Raw genomic sequence first — 18,759 nt, forward strand, 5'->3', positions numbered from 1 at the left:
AGTTATTTTGAATATATATAGACTACAGCTCACAAAGACAAAAATGCTATTTCAGTTTTTCTTTTATTGGTGCTGTACTGTTTAAAGCAAAAAGTTACATATTATATAGACATGAAATAATGTGTACAGGTCTTTTTTTTACAGAACAAACAACTGTAAATGTTCATCAACAGTCACAATTGGGAACGTTCAAATCTTTGGTGGGGAGAGGGTGACAAATTTCCATGCGCTTGTTAAATGTACACGTTTTTAAAGTGATAATTTACAATCCATATTTACACATGATACTGAGAGATCAAGGTAAAACAGATGTATGACTTTATTACTGGAAAACAAAATGAGGACATCAGACATCAGTGTAGTGACGCAGAACTGCTGATCCCACATATTGCAAGTTTTAGTGTCTGTAGATTAATGACAAAGTGATGCTTAAATCAGACGACCAAACACTTCATGCGATACATAGCGATTTAAAGTGTCACGATACATCCAATGGCTATTTAGGCGGATTAACAGTTGATGGATTAAACAGTTTGCCATTTAAAAAGCACAACAAATACATTTAATGCAGCATAATCCTCAAATTTTCAGACAGAGAGAAAAAAAGCTATTATTCTTTTAACAAAGTTGTTAAAATTTAACTGGTAAGAAAAAAAAACAATGCATGTTATGATGGTAACTGGCCCTTGGAACGCAAAACAAAACGCAAAATAGCTTATGTCTCACTATCATGACACCGCACTTCAGTTTATTCAAAGAAAACTAGTATGTATGATATTTAAATGCACACAAATACATTCACACACACACCTAAAAGTGAAGCAAAACTAATTAAGCACACTGCATCTCAACCCAGTCAAATTCAACCAATCGAAACAACTCTCTCCACACTGACAATATACGAAAAAAAAAAAAAAAAAAAAAAAAAAAATTTTTTCAGTGTTTCAGTTTTTGCTTTTTTTCTTTAAAGGCACATTTTAAAAATGTTTTAAATATTTTCAACACATAAACACTTCATATACAACACAATTGAAATAAGGCTTAAAAAAAAAAGCACTGACTATATAACACTACAAAGAAAGTAAGGAAATGTGGTGTTCACACTAAATGGTCCGCTCGGTTTTGAATGTCTTCTGCTTACCTAACAAGAGTCCTCAAACAGTGCAAGCAAGAAACTATCTTAAGACCTGTCCTTTATATACCTGCTTCAGATTATACACAGCACATCAACAACAGGAACAACTATGCATGCACAACCCAAAAGGAAGTACATTCTGTCCTCAGAAAAAAAAAACACTAAAAGTGGACATTAAAGTCCCGGTTTAATCAAGATGGAAATCAGGAACAGGACTGATCACCAGGGCACACATATGATTCGGTATAATCAAAAGTTCCTTATAAATTCAGCTATTTTTGTTGCCAACAACAACCTAATATTGAGCGGGCTGACATTAACACCGCCTTTATCTAATCTAGAAAATGCACTAAAGATTTTTTTGGCATAATATTTAGACCAAATAACAGCTAAAATCCTCTATAATGGCGCAGGAACTTTATGTCTTGCCCTAATGCAACAAACCTAAAAAAAAGCTGAACTACATTCAAGAAAATGATTGCCGAACACAAAATAAAAACACAATAGCTATTAAAAAAGAAAAAACTGAACAGGCCATAAGAGATGTCCAAACAACGCACACAATATTAATTTCCTAGACATTTTAAAGAGGAAACATGGATTTGACATGCTCTTACTTGGTAAACATTCACTAAAGTGCTACAAATGATTTTGCTGGCTTTATACAGTTTCCTTCTGCGGAACAATAAGAATGTCTATTAATTAATTGGCAAAATTACTTCTATTTCTGAATGGCTTGTAATTTGGTCATTGAATTTCTGATTAAACTCCCGAGTGAGGGAGAATTTGGGCCTCTTATAACATTCAAATGGTGCACGGATCGACATTTACCAGTCTGCAACATTCATCCAGGGAGTGTATCTACTTCTAACTGGACATTTGGAATTAAACCAACCAACCAAACAAAATGACTTTAACTTCAATCACACAAAGCACCCCCAAATGCACTATTAAATCGCTAATAATCATCTTAAAAGTGTTCTATAACATCTCTCTGCTAGTTAAAGTAGTGAATGGGCAGATCACGGACTACAAACTAAGGAAAATCTAAGAAACTGATGTTCTGGGGTGGATAAACCTCATCTAAAATTGCACAACCCATTTATAACACGCAACCAAATCCTACGTGAGCCAACAAGTGCACCGAGAAACATGTTTGTACTACACTTTAAACTCGTGAGAGAATAATTGTGGAGACAGGTTTCATCTTGACTACAGACACAGGTGTTAATCTGTCCTTCTGTGTCTGCGATGATGAAGTGGCAACACATCCGAATCTTCACATCGCTCCACCGTTATGACATGAGCTGTCAATCAGGTTAACGTGGTCTAATAAGAGGGCCGTTCCCTCCCCCATAGCACTGGATAAACGAGAATCTTGATGGTAGCATGGTGGAGACATTTTACACACAGAGACCCGACTGCAAGGCGTTGAGACGGCGTTCGATGCATTGCTTGCCTATTGAGAAATATAATGGTTATGCAAATGATCTTGAAATGACATCTTAAATGTATATAAGTCTGTCGTATTACTCACACTTGCTAACGCTGAGGATGTCTGCCTGATCTGTGAGGAGGAGAGACAGACCCTCCATGAGCAGCAAGGCCTTATGGTAGCGCTGAATTGATGCTTCTCCTTGATGAAACATCTCATCTAGAGCAGCCGTCTGCACCTGTAAGACCACCAGACCACTTCTTAAATACACACGAGCAGCTGTTAAAAGCTAACATTCACAGTGTAAAACAGCCTGGAAGTCATCATTTCCAGATGGTTTTTCTTACCATCTGCACAGTGTGGCTGAAAAGGAGCCTCTCTGCGGTGATGCTGTTGATGTGGTCCATGAGTTTGTGTTTACGGGAGAAGAATCGTTCCAGCTGAGCGCTCAGAGAACGGCAGGACATCACACTGGACTTGTACAAGTCATTCAGCCTCCTTACCACTGAAAAAACAAGAAAACCCCCTCAGTTCCACTATATAAACTTTTTACTGACTTGCATGCGAACTACAGTTAGTCTCAAATATTTATACATCGGACACTGCATCTCTAATATACAGAGATGGACAAATCATACACACATATATTATCCATATATCTATATCTACACACACATAATTACATGCATGTATTTTTTAAGTATTAAGTACAGTGTAATACACATTACACAATACAAGTGCATTGTATTAAATGATTAATTTAATTGTAAGTACATAAGTGGGACTATTGTATTTATTAACTTTTTTGGTATTAATGCTTTGAAACATTTTTAAATGAATTTTGAAATGCCTACTGAAAGAAATGCATGGGAACTGTGCTTAAAAAGTGGATGTTTAGTATCGTGGTTAGAAGTAAATGTGCCTGAACTGCTTACCTTGTTTAACAGTAGTCGAGGGGTAGAGTTTTCCCTGCTTGATGCCTTCCATAGCTGTTTGCAGTGAAGATGACAGAAGCTCTGCAATCTTCATGTAAAGCACCAACTGTTCCGCATAACTACAATAAATGCACACAAATTTAATGCCACTCTAGACCATAGATTTCAAGCCTTCATTTCTGTTTCAGTGTTTTTTGAAGTTAGTGGTTATTATACAACGCTAGTGACACTGTTCTTCTGCTGTCAACATTTGATCCATTGCTAGAGAGATCTCCTCACCTCCACTCTCGGCTCAGAGAGCTGATCTGGTCAGCAACCAAACTCTGCTGTTGGAGTAGGCTGGTGGAAGAGAGGTCGACCTGGGCATCCTCTCCACCCCGGGCTCCTGCCACCTCCACCATACAGCGAGCGAAGTCCAGCATAAACCGGAGTCTGCGCAGAGTTTCTGTGTGTTCTTGCTGTGGTAGAGAGAGGAGTGCGGTGTTAAGCTCAAACATAAACTTGCTATCATTATTCTATGTTCTAAGTAATGCTGTAATTTGGCGCTTACTTCCATTAGGGTCTCCTCTGGTAGTTCAGGGGCTTCAAAAGTCAGCGCTGAGATGGGGTCAGTGAACCCATAGCGGGGGCTTGAGGGCCCCTCGTAGCCGTCTATGCAAATGCCTGTTTGTGGGTAACGACTGTTGAGGGACCCTACAGGACTAATGGAGCTTGAAGAGCCTGCTGTGAGACAGAAAAGGGTTCGGATCAGTGTTACCCTGAAGCATCCACATCAAAAACTGGAGACGGAAAAAAAATAACTCACCTGAGAACTTCCTTGAGCGAGAACTCTGAGGAGGTGTTCCTCCACTGGGAGGAGAACCCACGGTGAACACCACTCGAGCAGGGCTACCTGAGCCCACCACAAATCCTCCACCACCAGGTGGCGCTGTGAGCGGAAAAACAAGGGTGTTACATGAAAACTGTTTGTAGATTAAAAACTGAAATTACGGCTGACAAAAATTTATTCTGTGATCACATTCTAAAATACATTAAAATCATAAAAGGAATTTTTACATTTTAATAAATATAAAAAATTAAATTTCTACATTTGTCAATGAGCTCACCTGCGATGTCTATGGCTCTGTCAGAGTTGAGATTCTCCATGCTGCCTCTTTCTCCTCTCTGCCCCCCAAACGCTGCCATCAGCAGCACATCAGACAGGCGGCTGGCGCTCTGAGACCTGCCCCGACAAGAAAGAGTAAAGATTATAAAAGAGAAGACAAAAGAAGAGGAAAAAAGCAGAAAGGAATGCAAAGGACAGTGATGGTTATATCAGCATGAGTCCAGGGTTACATTCCAAAACTATGTGAGCTGACTAGCTTTTTTAAGAGGATTATTGTTACTTAAGAAGTTCCATTTTGTTTACAAAGTTGCCCACGTAAATAGTGAGACAATTACTAGTGTTTGAAGAGGAGTAAATATTTTCCTTTTTACCTCCCAAAGCCTTTCTTCTCCTCATTCTGGCAGGCAGGTGACAAATTAACCTCTCCCTGAGCTGGTCTGAGGCCCTGGTGGGTCAGAAATGTGACCATGTTTGGGGAACTCGGGGGCTTGGGAAACTCAAATGGGGGCATGGCCTGGGATGGAGAAAGAAGAGGATATTTTTACATTTATTGTTTTCTTGTATCAGACAGTATTCATAACAGAATTCAGAAAATCTGGGGTTAAAAAGATTTTTATATATACACAAGTACTTTTATTTTGCAATAATTAGTGAAATGGCAGTAAAGATGTTTATATTGTTACAAGATATTTTGATTAAAAAAAGCTTTTTAAACTGTCTACTTAAAAAAATATAACATGACCAACCCCAAGTTTTAAACAGAAGATAAATACTGAGAGTTTATGGACACACAAACAGAAATGAAATCTTATGAACTCTTACTCTGGATGGAGAACCCAGGATGGTTGGTAGGGGGTTGCGTTGCATAAGTTCACTGAGCCTGGGTGAGGAGTGCAGGGTCCTAAAGGGCATCATATTTCCCTGAGGGGCCACCACTGGGTCTGAATGCTGCTTCCTGATCTTTTGCCTGCACCCACCAGCCGCCTCCAGCAAACAGGGGGCGCTGTTGAGCCGAGTGCCCAGACCCTGCTGCTGTGGCCGAGCCTTGGTTTCTAAACAGATACAGAGAGGAAAATTTCAAAAAGAGTCTTTCAAAAATACAAAAACCCACTAATGGATAACATTCACACTCTGGGAAGAGCTGAAAGCAACTGTTTCCCCAACCATCTTGACATGCAATATGTACAAAAAGTAAAGTAATTTGGCTGTGAAATACTCTCATCCCTTTTTTAAAAAAAAAAAAAAGCAAAATTTTAAGCAAACAGAGGATAAATGATTTTACCTCCACCCCGAGAGCCCCTGTGACCCATTTCTGCAGTTGTTGGGCAAACTTGGCCTGGCAACTCGGGAATTGTGCCCACTTTTGAAACGAAAGCAGAGAAAGACAGCGAGAGTCAGGGAGTTTGTTCAGAATCATCTTTAAATCATCTTTAGCTAGTGACACGACCAAAAAAAAAAAAAAAAAAAAGATTTGGGCAAAGGAAAGCAGCACTCACCCTGTGGAGAGAGCTGGAAGGGTTTTGCGCCTCCTGTAGACAGCCTGCGGGAAGTAAGAGCAGAACCAGACTGAGGAGGAGAAGGCCCTGTCCTTCCACAAGCCAGAAAGCTCCCGCTACCACATCTCTGGACTGTGCCAGACCTGCGAAAGAAAGAAAATCATTTAAAGTCAGACATTTTGTGATACTGTTTGGCAAACTTAAAATGTAAAGTTTTAATGACTCAACCAAAGGCACCGAACCGGAAGAATTTAGATATGTACAGAAATACATCTTATCGCTTGAGAAAAAGTTTATTTAAAATTATTTTAAAGCATGGTTTTGCTCCAAAACCTATGTTGCACCAAAGAAATGCCTTTGTGTCAAACCTACTTTGAATTAAAATTCAATAAATGCCTCTTTTTGTCATTTCAAATCAATTTTCTGTGGCCGAATGAATTAAAATTCTGATTCTTGAATTTCAAGGAGCAACTGTTAGGAATGTGCTTCACTCACTGTGGAGAGCCCTCTTGACCTGGGAACTGGAGGTTTTGCTCCATGCGCTGGTAGTTGTGAATCTGTGTGGGAACAGGGATGGGTATGGACTGCCCGTAGTTGCCATAGTTACTCCCAGAAAACTCACTCGGCCTGCTAAGAGGTAAAAAAGTAGAAGACCAAAGAATGAACGAATACAGAGGGACAGACAGGAAAAAGGCAAAACATAAAAGCACAAACATCAGTATCTCCCAGCACCCGATCGATAAAATAAAAACATTTAAAATCTCACTGGACATCTCTGGATAGAAGCAGAGGCTGGGAGAGATCTATGACCGCCTATTGTGCGAGTCTGTGGGTTTCATGGGCTGTGTTTAATAATGAAGGAGAACAGGACGATCTGTGCCCATCAAAGATGCAATCCTCAAGCCAATCTAGGACTCATTTCCCTTGTGGCAAAAGCCCTGAACTTTTAATGACCCAGAAACCAAAGAGTGAAAAGACTAGCATTTGCTAGACAGGAAAAGTCCTTCTCTGTCTAGCTGCTACATGTAGAATCTGTGACCTAAAAAAGCCCTACTCATAACTTGCATATAGGGATCATTAAAGCACCAGCTAAAACAAACAAACAAAAAAATAAGCAGCGCTGTTGTTACCTCACTTGTGAGGATTCAAGGAGTTTTCAAGTTAATGTTATGTACCGCTAACAACATTATTGCGCATGTTGATGCGCATGCATCTCTCTAAGAGAGAGAGTGGGAGAGATAGAGTATGTGCTTTCATGGAAATAAACTGTTGTTTTTATTACATTGATTACTGGATTTATTTGTTTGACAAGTGCCATTGTGGGTATTGGTTCTTTTACTGTTTTAGGACCTTTAAAATAATAGAAATCATTTGCTGAAGTGATATGGAACTGTAATGCATTCAAAGAGCTGCCTGGAGCCATTTTCGCTGTGCAGTTCCTGAAAATAACTGCACACCGTAGAATGTTCGTCAGCCAATCAGGTTCATGCATTCAACGGCCCCGTAGTATATATACACGCACAGGTGTGTGTGTGTGTGTGTATATATATATAGTATATATATATACACGCACAGGTGTGTGTGTGTATATATATATATATATATATATATATATATATATATATATATAGACACACAAATACACACATACATATTCACAGAATATAAAATCTCAAATCACTAGACAACTATCGTGACTCATCTTATTTGCTTGCAAGAAAACAGATGAAATGACAAGAAAAGGTCATTCTGTTAGTCACTTTTTCATAGCTGTACGTTAATTTGGCTGTGTTCTTACCCGCTGGGTCCTGGAGAGCTGCTGTAGGAGGGAGAGCGAGGCGGGGTTTTTCCTTGACTGCACTGACCTCCAGACGCCAGAAGAGAACTCCTAAAGCAGGACAGAGATGAAGAACATTAGCAGTGGATTCATGCCAAACGATACTATAGAATATGATAGCGTGGTTAATTAGAGAGGGAAATGTACTTTAACGTATCAAACTGAAAATGTAATTATGCAAGCTCAAAGAGCATACAGGCTTTACGACCGACCATTAAAGACTGTACCAAATGTGCCGTTTCTTATTTTACAAATTAGCTTTCAAAAGTCAGTGACAGCAAGTTTTTTTGTCCTTTTATTCAGCAAAGCACTGATTGACAAAGTGATTTATAAATGTTAGATTTTGATTTCTAATAAATGCTGATCTTTCCTAAGAACATAAAACCGCATCATGTTTCCACAAAATTATTAATCATCAACTGAGCATAATAAAATTATTTCAGAAGAATCATGTTGCAAACAGGTTCAAACATCATACATGCATCAGCTCCATGAGCATTAGCACCAGAGCAATTTGTGGGCATTACTAGTGTTTACATCTATTCAAACCTATAACCTTATTGTTGCTATTGCCAGGAAACAGATGATTTTTTTTTTCTCTGTGGGATCTGTAAAAAGTTAAAGTGAGCTCTTACCCACTACACATCAGACTGTCCTGAAGAACCTTTCCTGTCGGCATGTCACAGGTAAGCTCACCTAAAATAACATAAGGGGAAAAAAATGATAAATACCCAGAAATCCCTCTTTAACAGGACAGTAACAATGTGTTTTAAATTAGAATGAAAAGAAATATAATAGCTGACAAAGTTCTCGCAGGCTTACTGGGGAAATGAGCTGGAACCATGACAAAATCGTCAGTGTCACAGGACGAGTTCTTGCTACTGCTGCCACCTCCACCACCCCCTGAGTCCTTCAGCAGGTATCCTGGAGAGTCCTGGGTAGGGGAGGCTAACGCTTTTGCACGGACCTGCTGGATCTCTGCAAGGGATTGCTGCAAAATATAAAAGAGGATGAGTTCTGAAAGTTACTCATTTCAGTACAGCTTTGGGTCAGGAAAGATTTTATTTTAAATGCCACATTTTACTGCCGCATTCTGTTATTTGAGGTCTATACAATAACAGAATATAACCGTATGATTTTTTGCTTTTAAAGACCTCTATACAGCATTCTGATACCATGAGACCCATAAAATACCACAAAATACAGAGCTGATTAACATGTGGCTCCTATCACGGATTAGTGTTACAAGCTACCATAAAATGTTAAGAAAGTGCATCTTTGTTCGAGAAGGCAGCTGGCTTATTTATCTTGATAGCTGTGACAAACTCCTGACACTCCAAAAATTATCAGTGCAGCCGACACAATGTACCACCATTGATTTTACTCTGATATGAACAAAACACACACACACACACACACACACACACACACTTACAGGAGGAGAGGCCAGGTGGGAAGTAGACGAACTGCTGCATGAGCTTGCAGAGGCTGAATTGGGAAAGCAAGTCACGGTCACTGGAGTAGCTGTGAAGAGCAAAGACACACACTTAACATCCTGTATTTCCATAAATACAGTACTCCAAATCTGACTTTAAGTAGGTCTTCTTGCCCTTTTCAACTCTATCCATCAATTGCAATCATATAAAAAGTCATAATTTTGACAATTAATTAGTTCACATTCAAATCACTGGAGTAAAATGTAAATTCAACTCATTTTAAATAAATGAGCTAAATAATATTTAGCTATGTCCTGCATTTTGTTACCGATTTAATAAATAAACAAATTTGTAAAAATGTAGGTTTCTCACACTATAATCATGTTATAATGTAACATAAGAAAAAAACCAGCTTAAATAATATTTAACAATTAAGCATTTTGTAAAAATTAAGCATTACGGTCCATTTAAAATGGCAAAAACAGAGTAAAAACATGGTTTAAAAAAGCAGTCTAATAACTCACACTTTTTCATAGAGGAGCTTGCCTCCAAGAAAGGGTGTCTGAAGAATTCATCTATAAAAACACAAACATTTTCATAATTGGTAAGACTGCCAAAACTAAACTTATAAATAACAAACACTGCCAAACATCTAATGGGCACAGGCACTCAGGATACTGACCAAAGTCCATACGGTCCTTATGGTTCCTCTGCAGGAGGCCGAGCAGCAGGTGTCTAAGATGGCTGGAAGTTTCTCTGGGAATGCTGTAAAGAGAGAGGAAAAGAGAGGGCCCTTTACACATGCTTTAGCAGAATGTGTTCTCCAAAACCGAATAGTTAATGATGCTTTTCAGATTAGAGTCAATAAGAAATGGACATACTTTGGGCTAAGAGTTTTATTTTTCTCATAAAACAATCGGAGGTCCTGGGGACTGCTGGCCTGATGGATTGAAAATCACAACAAAGATAACATTGTTAAATAGTTATTTTTTATATTATTGCTTTCTTATTAAATATTTATTTACCTAATGCCATACAATTATTTAGTAATCCCTAATTAGAATAGTACATACCTGAAATGGAGCTTTCCCAGTCAGGCACTGAAACACGATGGTCCCTATACTCCACAGGTCAGCCTTTGCATCATAGTTCTGTGACATAATAACCTCAGGTGCCTGGCGGATAGAATTTTAATGTTATAATAATGCGACATAATGAGAATATGACAATGACGAATGTCTGATAATAAAATTCGTACCATGTACATTGGGGACCCACAGAGTGTGGCGGCCATCATGTTGTTCTGAAGGTACCGTGCGAAGCCAAAGTCAGCTGAGGAGACCAAAATAACATCTGACAAACTGTGCTTGTGACGCAGTGCATTCTGGGTAATGGCAAACTACGTTTAGATAAAAGAGAACACTTAATCCAGGGCCGTAACCACCATAGACATTGATGGGGACCCCAAATTTTTACTGATATTATTTTTTTGTCAAGAGCACATGTCCCTAAAAAAATAAAATAAAAAATAAATTGTGTGTATAAAAAAAAATTGTATATATAAAAATGGAGAATTGCTCCCCCTCCCAATTTTTTAAGACAAAGTTATGGCCTTGACTTAAATTATTAAATAGACTTTACCAAGAGTGGCTTCAGAAGTCAATAAAATGTATTATTTATATTCATATAACTGCACATAGCTTTGTCACTGGCTTAAAGCCAAAGTGGCCATTTAAAATCAAATCATTAAGCAGAACACTAAACATTTTTTTTAAAACAAGGTTTAATTTGCAAAAGCCAGACCTGCTTAAGCATATGAACATGGTGTCACAAGATGAGAATGTAACAACTGATACACCAGAGGCCCTGGCACTGGCACACACACCTATCTTGATGCAGGTGTTGTTGGAGTGGGACTTTCGGCCGGCAGGATGGGACAACAGGATGTTCTGGGGTTTCAGATCTCTGTGGATGATGCCTTTTGCCTGAAGGACCCTCATGGCCCCCGCGATCTGCTGCAGGAATACTCGGATGGTGTCTTCACTTAAAGTGCCCTTAGCTAAAAAAGCATTCATGGCAAAGACAATTTCATTGGTGCTGGTCGATATAGAGCTACAGAGTGTTCACAATATAAACGAATATCATTTTGCTTGAGATAATGTTTTCTATTATATTTCTATTGACTCTACACTGTTTACACTATATACTTCATATAACAACTTGTAACCAGTTACAGGTTTTAGAGGCAAATCAAATGCAAATTCAACCTGCAATTTTTCCATAATGCATTGCATATGAACTAACATAGCACTGCGTAGCTGTTGTCTATAAATTAAAATACTACGCACAGAATTTCTAAGCAAAGTAATCTGCTGTAGAGATTTGCATATTTTTCATTTTCATATATGTCAAAATACCATAAGAAAGTAAAATTGTTGTGTTTAGATTTTTCAGAGCAACTGCTTCCCCTGAAAAAAAACTCCCACCTACAGTCAGCAGTCACAGCTTCCTCAGACAAGCTTTAAACAAAGCATACATAAACAAAACACACATGCTAAACCCTTCTGGCCTAACTTCCTGATAACAAACTGATATCACTTTTTTCATCACTCAGGCAAAATAAACCTACTCCCTGATCCCTATTTTATCAAAGCAGAAATGACTCCAATCAAATTCAAATTATGTATTATTAATAGAGAACACAATTTAATAAAGGAGGTTGGTGTGTTAAGAAAAAAACTGCCAAATTGAGGTCAGAACATGATAAATGAAATGTCCCACTTACAGTGCAAGTAGTCAGCCAGATCTCCCCCATTGCAGTACTGCAGTTAAAGAAAGAGCATTGATCTTTTTATTATGAATAAAAGGCACCACACAATGCTGAATGACAATACCTGCATCTGAATAGGGCTTAGTTCACGTCACAGAGAGAGACAATTCATATGCATATTAAAACTAGTCACTAGAAAAGATGGACTGTTATTTTCCTTTGTGCACCACGGATAGGCTTCCCAGTGGCCCCATTGCGCATTGAGCTTTTCTGAAAACTGACATGGTAGCAAGGCATCTACAGGAAGTTGTGTCTCATAGCAATTGGAACATTTTTTACAAATCCTCACAGTACCACACAAAACAACCTGATTTTAAGTCTGTTTCTGTCAAAGGAGGTTGTTATTAACAACTGCAGCTGTCTTCCATTTGCCCCAGGGCCTAGCTAATTGCAAGCATTACCAGGTACAAGACAGACAAGTTCAACAACAAAATACACTGGGAAAACAGGCCCACTTACCTCCATCACTAAATACACAGAGCTTGCCGTTTCCTAGAAGTAGAAAAAAAAAAAAAAAACACACAGGAGTAATTAGATTCAACACTGGGACAGACGGGTGGCCAGGACAGTAAATTAATTCACGTTCTTTAATATATAGTCAAAGGAACTGTGCATAATGTTACATGTGGAGACTTGTGTGGCAACATGTTTGCAGAGGGCACTGGAGCCAGTGTTAACAGCTTATTTGTGTGCATTGTATATGCATTAGGCTGACACTAACGCACATATGGTGTGAGCGTGTTTTCTCTGCACTGGGTCATAGTGAGCTAATAAAGGCCAGGGGAAGGGCAAAGGTCACAGGCTTCGTTAGCATTGTACATTTTCAAAGTTCAATGCGCAAAATGTGCCGTGGTGCGACAGATTTCTATTCAAGGGAGCTACAGCGCACACCACTGAACCTCACTCAGACACAAGAGAGTATAGATACTGCTGATAATGTGTAATGCGAGTGCTGCTAACCACAATGCTCGGGTGTTGTGGGTGATTTGCAGAGTGTTACTTTGCAGTTGCTCTGGTTTGAGAGGATTTAGTGCATGCTTTGTGGTTATCACAAATTACTTGCCAACATTTAACACTGAGCTGAGTAGAGGTTAATCAATACAAAAATTTTGGCTTATTTTGTTGTCATATAATAGCGAACTCTAGCAAAATGACATACTTTTATGAACAAAATCATTTTAAAACATTTCAGGTGACTATTGTCTTTGACTGAGACTTTTAAAAAAAATATATATAACACTTTTCACTTTAAGTATCATGACAATAAAAACCAACCAACAAAACTGCTTTTGAACCTGTTGATCTTTCAACAGACAACTATAAAGCAGCAATGCCAGTCTATAAGCTTTAGAGAAATATTTGACATTTTATAGACACACACTAGCTATTAGAACAGAACTATCTTCAGTACACATGAACAGAATAAACAAAACAAATGCATGACAGGCTCCTCAAAAATGACCAAAGCCCTAAATATACAACTATCCAGACAATTACTATCAGTCCTACAGCACAGGTTGTGTTTGCTATCAAGTCAGCTTTTATGGCACCATAATCCTGTTTTTTCCCGAGCCCATGGCCGAGGCCTCTCAAAAAAAACACAGAGTAGCCCACTTAGAACGACCTTATCACTTAGCAACAGATGACCTCCCCCTTTGCGGTGTCCCGCCTCAACCAATCAGCCGAATCGGCTGATCCGTGACTGGCATATGCCGCTGACTCAGCGTTACCAAAGTTTTACTTTCTGCCACTGAAGATAGACTCTAGCCGACTTTGCAGCCAGACTGAATCCAAGCCAAACATCGCTGTTTAATGACAACTAGCGCTTGAATGAGCTTGGCCAATTCAGTAGGGAAAATCCAACAGGCCCAACATCACTCACAGACAGTTTGGTGCCTAGATGATTGATGTTCATGTGGGTGAGAAAGTGAGCTTTGCTTATGAACACAGCAGACCCGTGAGATCTGCTAATGTTGAATTTTACCACAGGCACAGTGGAGACCCTACTAAACTGGTTCTCATCCCACTTCAAACACAACCTTCATATTTAAAACTTGATAGCTGACCTGAACTGCTACTGAACCAGCTTCTTACACACAGTTAAATGTACATTTTTTTAAAATAAATGTTTCACCAGAGGATTTTTTACAGCGATACCATAGTAGAACGATTTGTGATTCCCCAAAGAACCTTTCAAACACCCTTTTTTTCCTTGTGTGAAGAACATTTTTTAAATCTAAAGAACTTTTGTCAGTGGGAAGTTTCTATGGATGTTAAAGTTTATTCATGGAACTGTAGCCTTTATTTTTAAAAGTGGTTATGTTCCTCTTTGATATTAAAAAATACATGCCCAGATTCACCAAAAATAAGCTCTGCTCAAAATCTTTTTCTGTGCTTGCAAGGAAAAATGATCAAATTAGCTCTTGCAAGGTTCATCCTGCATAAACAAGCACAAGTTTGTCATGTGTGGCATGAAGCCAAGCAGCTCACAGACTCTTCCCTCCAGGGAAGTGCAAGAACTACTCAAACTTTAATGGCATTCAATTCACAGACAGCCAACACCACAGTAGAAAGTGGTGTGACTATCCAGGAGATGTGAGAAGAGGTCAGATCAGAGAAGCATGTGGCGGAAATGTGCCGAGACACTTGAGCTGTACCTTTTGAAAGCAACACCACAGTGTGAGCCTTTTTTCACCAAATTGTCATAAATAAATTGAAGACATCAAACCAAAAAAAGTACAACACTAAGTAAAATGCACGGATATGGCAATTCTTAACTAACATGGTATATATATATCAAGATAAAAAGGTATTTATCATGTCACATGCTGTAGCACAGTAGTTTTGATCGACAGGGGGTTTTCTATGATCAATGCTCACACTGATATTTAAATGGATAGATCACCCAAAAATGACAATTCTACTCATGCTGTTTCAAACCTATAAAACTCATTTTATAAAATACAAAAAAAGGACATTTGCATTTTGGAGACTAATCAATGACTCTCATGGGTTTGGAATAAAATGTGGATGATTAAATGATAAAATTATTTACATTTTTGTTTGAACTAACCCTTTAAAAATAAAAACAATAAAATAAAAATACATGCATTTTTTTGGCTTGTTAAAAATATATTGCCTAATCTTGTTATAAATGATGTACTATGTGCTATGGTTATTATTCCAGAAGCGAGTGAGAAACGTTGTATTAAAGAAAAAAAACAACTAATCAAATCATTTACAATTGGTTAGAAGTCCAAGTTGTATGTTTTTATCGACTCCGACTGGCTTTGACTTACACCAATAAAACACGCCTGACACATTAACCTCAAGATGACCCCAGGGCAGAGCAAACACAGAGAACCCAGGTGTTTGAAAAATGTGTCAACACTTCAATGAAACCATTTCACCAGTCTGGCTACACAGGTTTCATCTGCACCCTTGCAAGAAAGACTTGTGTTAAGAGCCAATGAACGCGGAATAGAATGAGTAAACAGTATCTCTTCCTCGTATTAAAAAAAAGAAGTGCATAACTATACTGCATATTTTTTTTTGCATCCTCAGCATTACACAATAGAAACATTGTAATATTTAGATCTAAAAATATAATAAGATGGAAATGTGTAACTAAGACTCCAATACCCACAATGCCCTGCAACAGAGCCATTAAAAACAAGTGCACATGTCATGTCAATAGAAGAACATGTGACTTTTTTTAACCAATCAATGCAAAGGAAGTCATGATACAGCCTTGGGGATGGTAAAACATACATTTTAACCCTTTTAGCCCATTATAACTAATAGAAAATATTTGCATTTAATAGTGTTCTAAGAAATAACGTTGTAACAAATTCGCTTTCTCTAGATGCCTGTTTTAAAAAAAAAGGTTTTTCAAACATCTGCAGAGTAATGTACAAATCAGCCTACCTGGAAATCATGCAATGCAACAATGTTTTCATGTTTCAGCTCCTAAGGAAAACAAATGAGATTTGATTTGCACACAAATGCTTACTGTTATGTAACGGAAATTGAAAATGCAGTGCACAACACGACAAAAACGTACCTTCAATATCTTGATCTCTTTTCCCAGAAGAGTCTGAGATTTGGCCAGATTCTTCTTGTTTATACATTTGACGGCAACTTCCCAATCATGCTTCTGAAAAACCCAATGATATTAGCAGTTAACCACGATCATCTCGCGGTCCACATTGTATTAAACATATTTGACCGAAGACTTGCCCGTGCATGTCCATGGGTCAGATCTATTGTTTCACAATCTCTGAATAAACTGTCATCTCTAAAACCCCACACATTAAAAGCTTGAAGATGTATTATATATAATGGGTTTTAACGCATTCCATATCTCTCTATAATACTGGACATTTAATCTCTTATTCTAGCCTCCATCTGTTGTGCTCGAGGCCTTTAAGGTGGTATGTCAGTTCTGCAACCAGCATGAAAACACAAACCGAGTTATCAATATACCACGACACATCTGCACGCAGATTAAAATGATGTTATTACTTTTTAAATGCTAATTTCTCACCTCTCGATTCCTGCCTTTGAACACCACAGCGAAGGCACCGTGTCCTATGAGGTCCTTCCTGCTGAACTCGAATTTCCCGACAGTCTCCATCTCCCACCTGATCCCAAATATTGCAGCTTGACTATTTAAGTGAAATAAAGCTGGCCCACGAATATCCTCTTTCTGCTTCCCTCTTCTCCTCTGTCTGGACGAGGCTGCTGGAAAGTTGAACCCCGCTTCTGCGTGCCATGGGCAGCCTTTCCATACAAATACCCCTCTCCTCTTTCATGATATCCTGGAGGTGAAGAGGAGATCTACTCCTTTTAAATGTGACAGTTCCCCATGTCTGCAAGCCTCTCGTCGTGATTGGTAAATAAATAAAATCGAGCTACGCTAAAAAAAAAAATAAAAAATACCACCTTAAAACGGCAGCGATGGGTTTGTTTGTGTACATGCGATGTTGTCAGCTCGGCTAATATCCTCGAGCTCGTGTTCGGAGGTACGTCAGGCTCGCAGAGTCGCGATTGTATAAAACACGGTTTCCTTTTCACCAAATATCCCTGAGATATTTGAAAAAGCTCCCCCAAGAATTGTCTATTGGTCTCAACAAAGACCTCAATTTAATCGAGGTCTGCAGCGCTGCGCATGCGCGCTATCTTTCACCCAGGCTCGGTGCTGACGTCAGGAAGCGCTGTCACGTTCGCGTCACTGTAACACAAAAATAAACAAAACGCAAACGCACCTGATATCGAGTAATAAAAACAATTATATCATCATTAATTACGTTAATATCAATAAGCAAACCGCAAGAGAGTCGACTTTTATGTCAGTGTTTTTGCTAATCATTTACTAGTCAATCATCGATTAATATAACCCTGCACCAGCTTTAATATTTTTACTGGAAAACAAACAAACAAACAAAAAAAAACTAGGTTTGACAGTAAAATTGTAAAGTGTTCTTACAAAAAGACACGGGAATATTTATTGTGACAACAGCTGCACTACAAAGAAAAGCGCATAGCATTTAACTCGTGGTGATAAAATTAGTCTGTAACGATACTTAAAGCTTAATTCGAAACTTCTGATATATTTTAATAACCATTTCTTTTTTTAATTGCATGTAGGTATGCTATAGAATAGAGTGCTTTAGATGCCATCGTGTGGAGTAGTTGGGAATAGCAAAATTACTGGCATCAGTTGTTTGAATAGTTTGAGGCAAAATAACCAATGCATAAAAACACAACAGTGTAGAAGAAGCAAAAGAAAATGTGGGCTATTACTACTTAATTTTAGTGTAACAGTATTGTCTAAAACATTTACTTTTAAATCTGTTCTGTGCACGAGACGGCCCGCTTCGACATGAATTCCAGGGGGTGGGCAGTGTTTCTATATGAATCTGAAATTTGGTGACAGTCTGGGATTGCGTAGATGCTGTCTGTTTTATGCTTTTTTGGAATTTTAGAAATAAGATAGCCTTTTTCAAATGAGCAAGTCCTCAGCCATAGTTTTTTCCTCTACCTGTAAAGTAAGAGAGCCGTGCATTCATTGCAAATAACAGAGATGGAAATTGAATACAAGGAAAGTGAGAAGTGTTTGCTTCACTAGAATGTAAATGTCTCGGCAAGCATAAAGTATGACATAAAAGCAAAGTGCAATATTATTTTTAGGGTTTGTTAATGAAAATAATATTAAATAGTGCTACATCATGTACTTTTATCTGGGCGTATGGTAATACCATATTTGTTATATTTTTATATATAGACTGTATAGCATAGAACTAGCTTAGCATTCTTTGAAGCACCCTGAAATACTATGGAAATAACATGAATATGGTAATCATAAATTAATCATTTTTCTCCTTCTTCCTATTATTACTACCCCCCCCTTCCTTTTTTGGTACTAAGAAGCTAGTCTTAGCCACACCTACCAGCTGTCTTTGCTGATCCATCAGTTTAAGAATATCTGTTTAAGCAGTTGATGTCTTAAAGGCTATTTTTGATGAAACGAGAAGACTTTTAACTTACT

At 38.3% G+C, this 18,759-nt stretch overlaps 1 protein-coding gene across 4 annotated transcripts; it reads right to left on the minus strand.

The window, feature by feature from the left end:
- Positions 1 to 44: 44 nt before the first annotated feature.
- ulk1b (unc-51 like autophagy activating kinase 1) lies at positions 45 to 17,403 on the minus strand. 4 transcript variants are annotated; one of them, XM_043221340.1, is made up of 28 exons: positions 16,756 to 17,403; positions 16,273 to 16,365; positions 16,137 to 16,178; positions 12,669 to 12,701; positions 12,165 to 12,201; positions 11,265 to 11,438; positions 10,638 to 10,711; positions 10,453 to 10,554; positions 10,261 to 10,319; positions 10,062 to 10,144; positions 9,904 to 9,954; positions 9,379 to 9,467; positions 8,766 to 8,934; positions 8,579 to 8,639; positions 7,905 to 7,994; positions 6,602 to 6,733; positions 6,107 to 6,249; positions 5,893 to 5,970; positions 5,433 to 5,662; positions 4,982 to 5,124; positions 4,612 to 4,727; positions 4,311 to 4,433; positions 4,056 to 4,225; positions 3,785 to 3,963; positions 3,506 to 3,624; positions 2,918 to 3,075; positions 2,673 to 2,808; positions 45 to 2,594 (listed from the first exon to the last, which is right to left on the minus strand). In XM_043221340.1, the coding sequence occupies exons 1-28, from the start codon at positions 16,843 to 16,845 to the stop codon at positions 2,539 to 2,541; spliced, it is 3,030 nt and encodes a 1,009-aa protein (XP_043077275.1). In that variant the 5' UTR covers positions 16,846 to 17,403; the 3' UTR covers positions 45 to 2,538. The 4 variants fall into 4 exon arrangements, with proteins under 4 accessions (XP_043077275.1, XP_043077273.1, XP_043077274.1 ...); XM_043221338.1 differs by having other exon boundaries at positions 4,056 to 4,228; XM_043221339.1 differs by having other exon boundaries at positions 6,602 to 6,736.
- Positions 17,404 to 18,759: the final 1,356 nt, after the last annotated feature.

The sequence above is a fragment of the Puntigrus tetrazona genome, chromosome 21, assembly GCF_018831695.1.
Source record: "Puntigrus tetrazona isolate hp1 chromosome 21, ASM1883169v1, whole genome shotgun sequence".
In the NCBI taxonomy this organism is placed as follows: Eukaryota; Metazoa; Chordata; class Actinopteri; order Cypriniformes; family Cyprinidae; genus Puntigrus; species Puntigrus tetrazona.

Excerpts from the sequence above, each read along its gene's own strand:
- ulk1b (XM_043221336.1), bottom strand. The coding sequence starts at position 16,845 with ATGGAGACTGTCGGGAAATTCGAGTTCAGCAGGAAGGACCTCATAGGA. Across the intron at positions 16,366-16,755 it reads TCAAAGGCAGGAATCGAGAG|AAGCATGATTGGGAAGTTGC; the intron begins GTGAGAAATTAG and ends TGGGTTTTTCAG. Across the intron at positions 16,179-16,272 it reads AAGAGATCAAGATATTGAAG|GAGCTGAAACATGAAAACAT; the intron begins GTACGTTTTTGT and ends TGTTTTCCTTAG.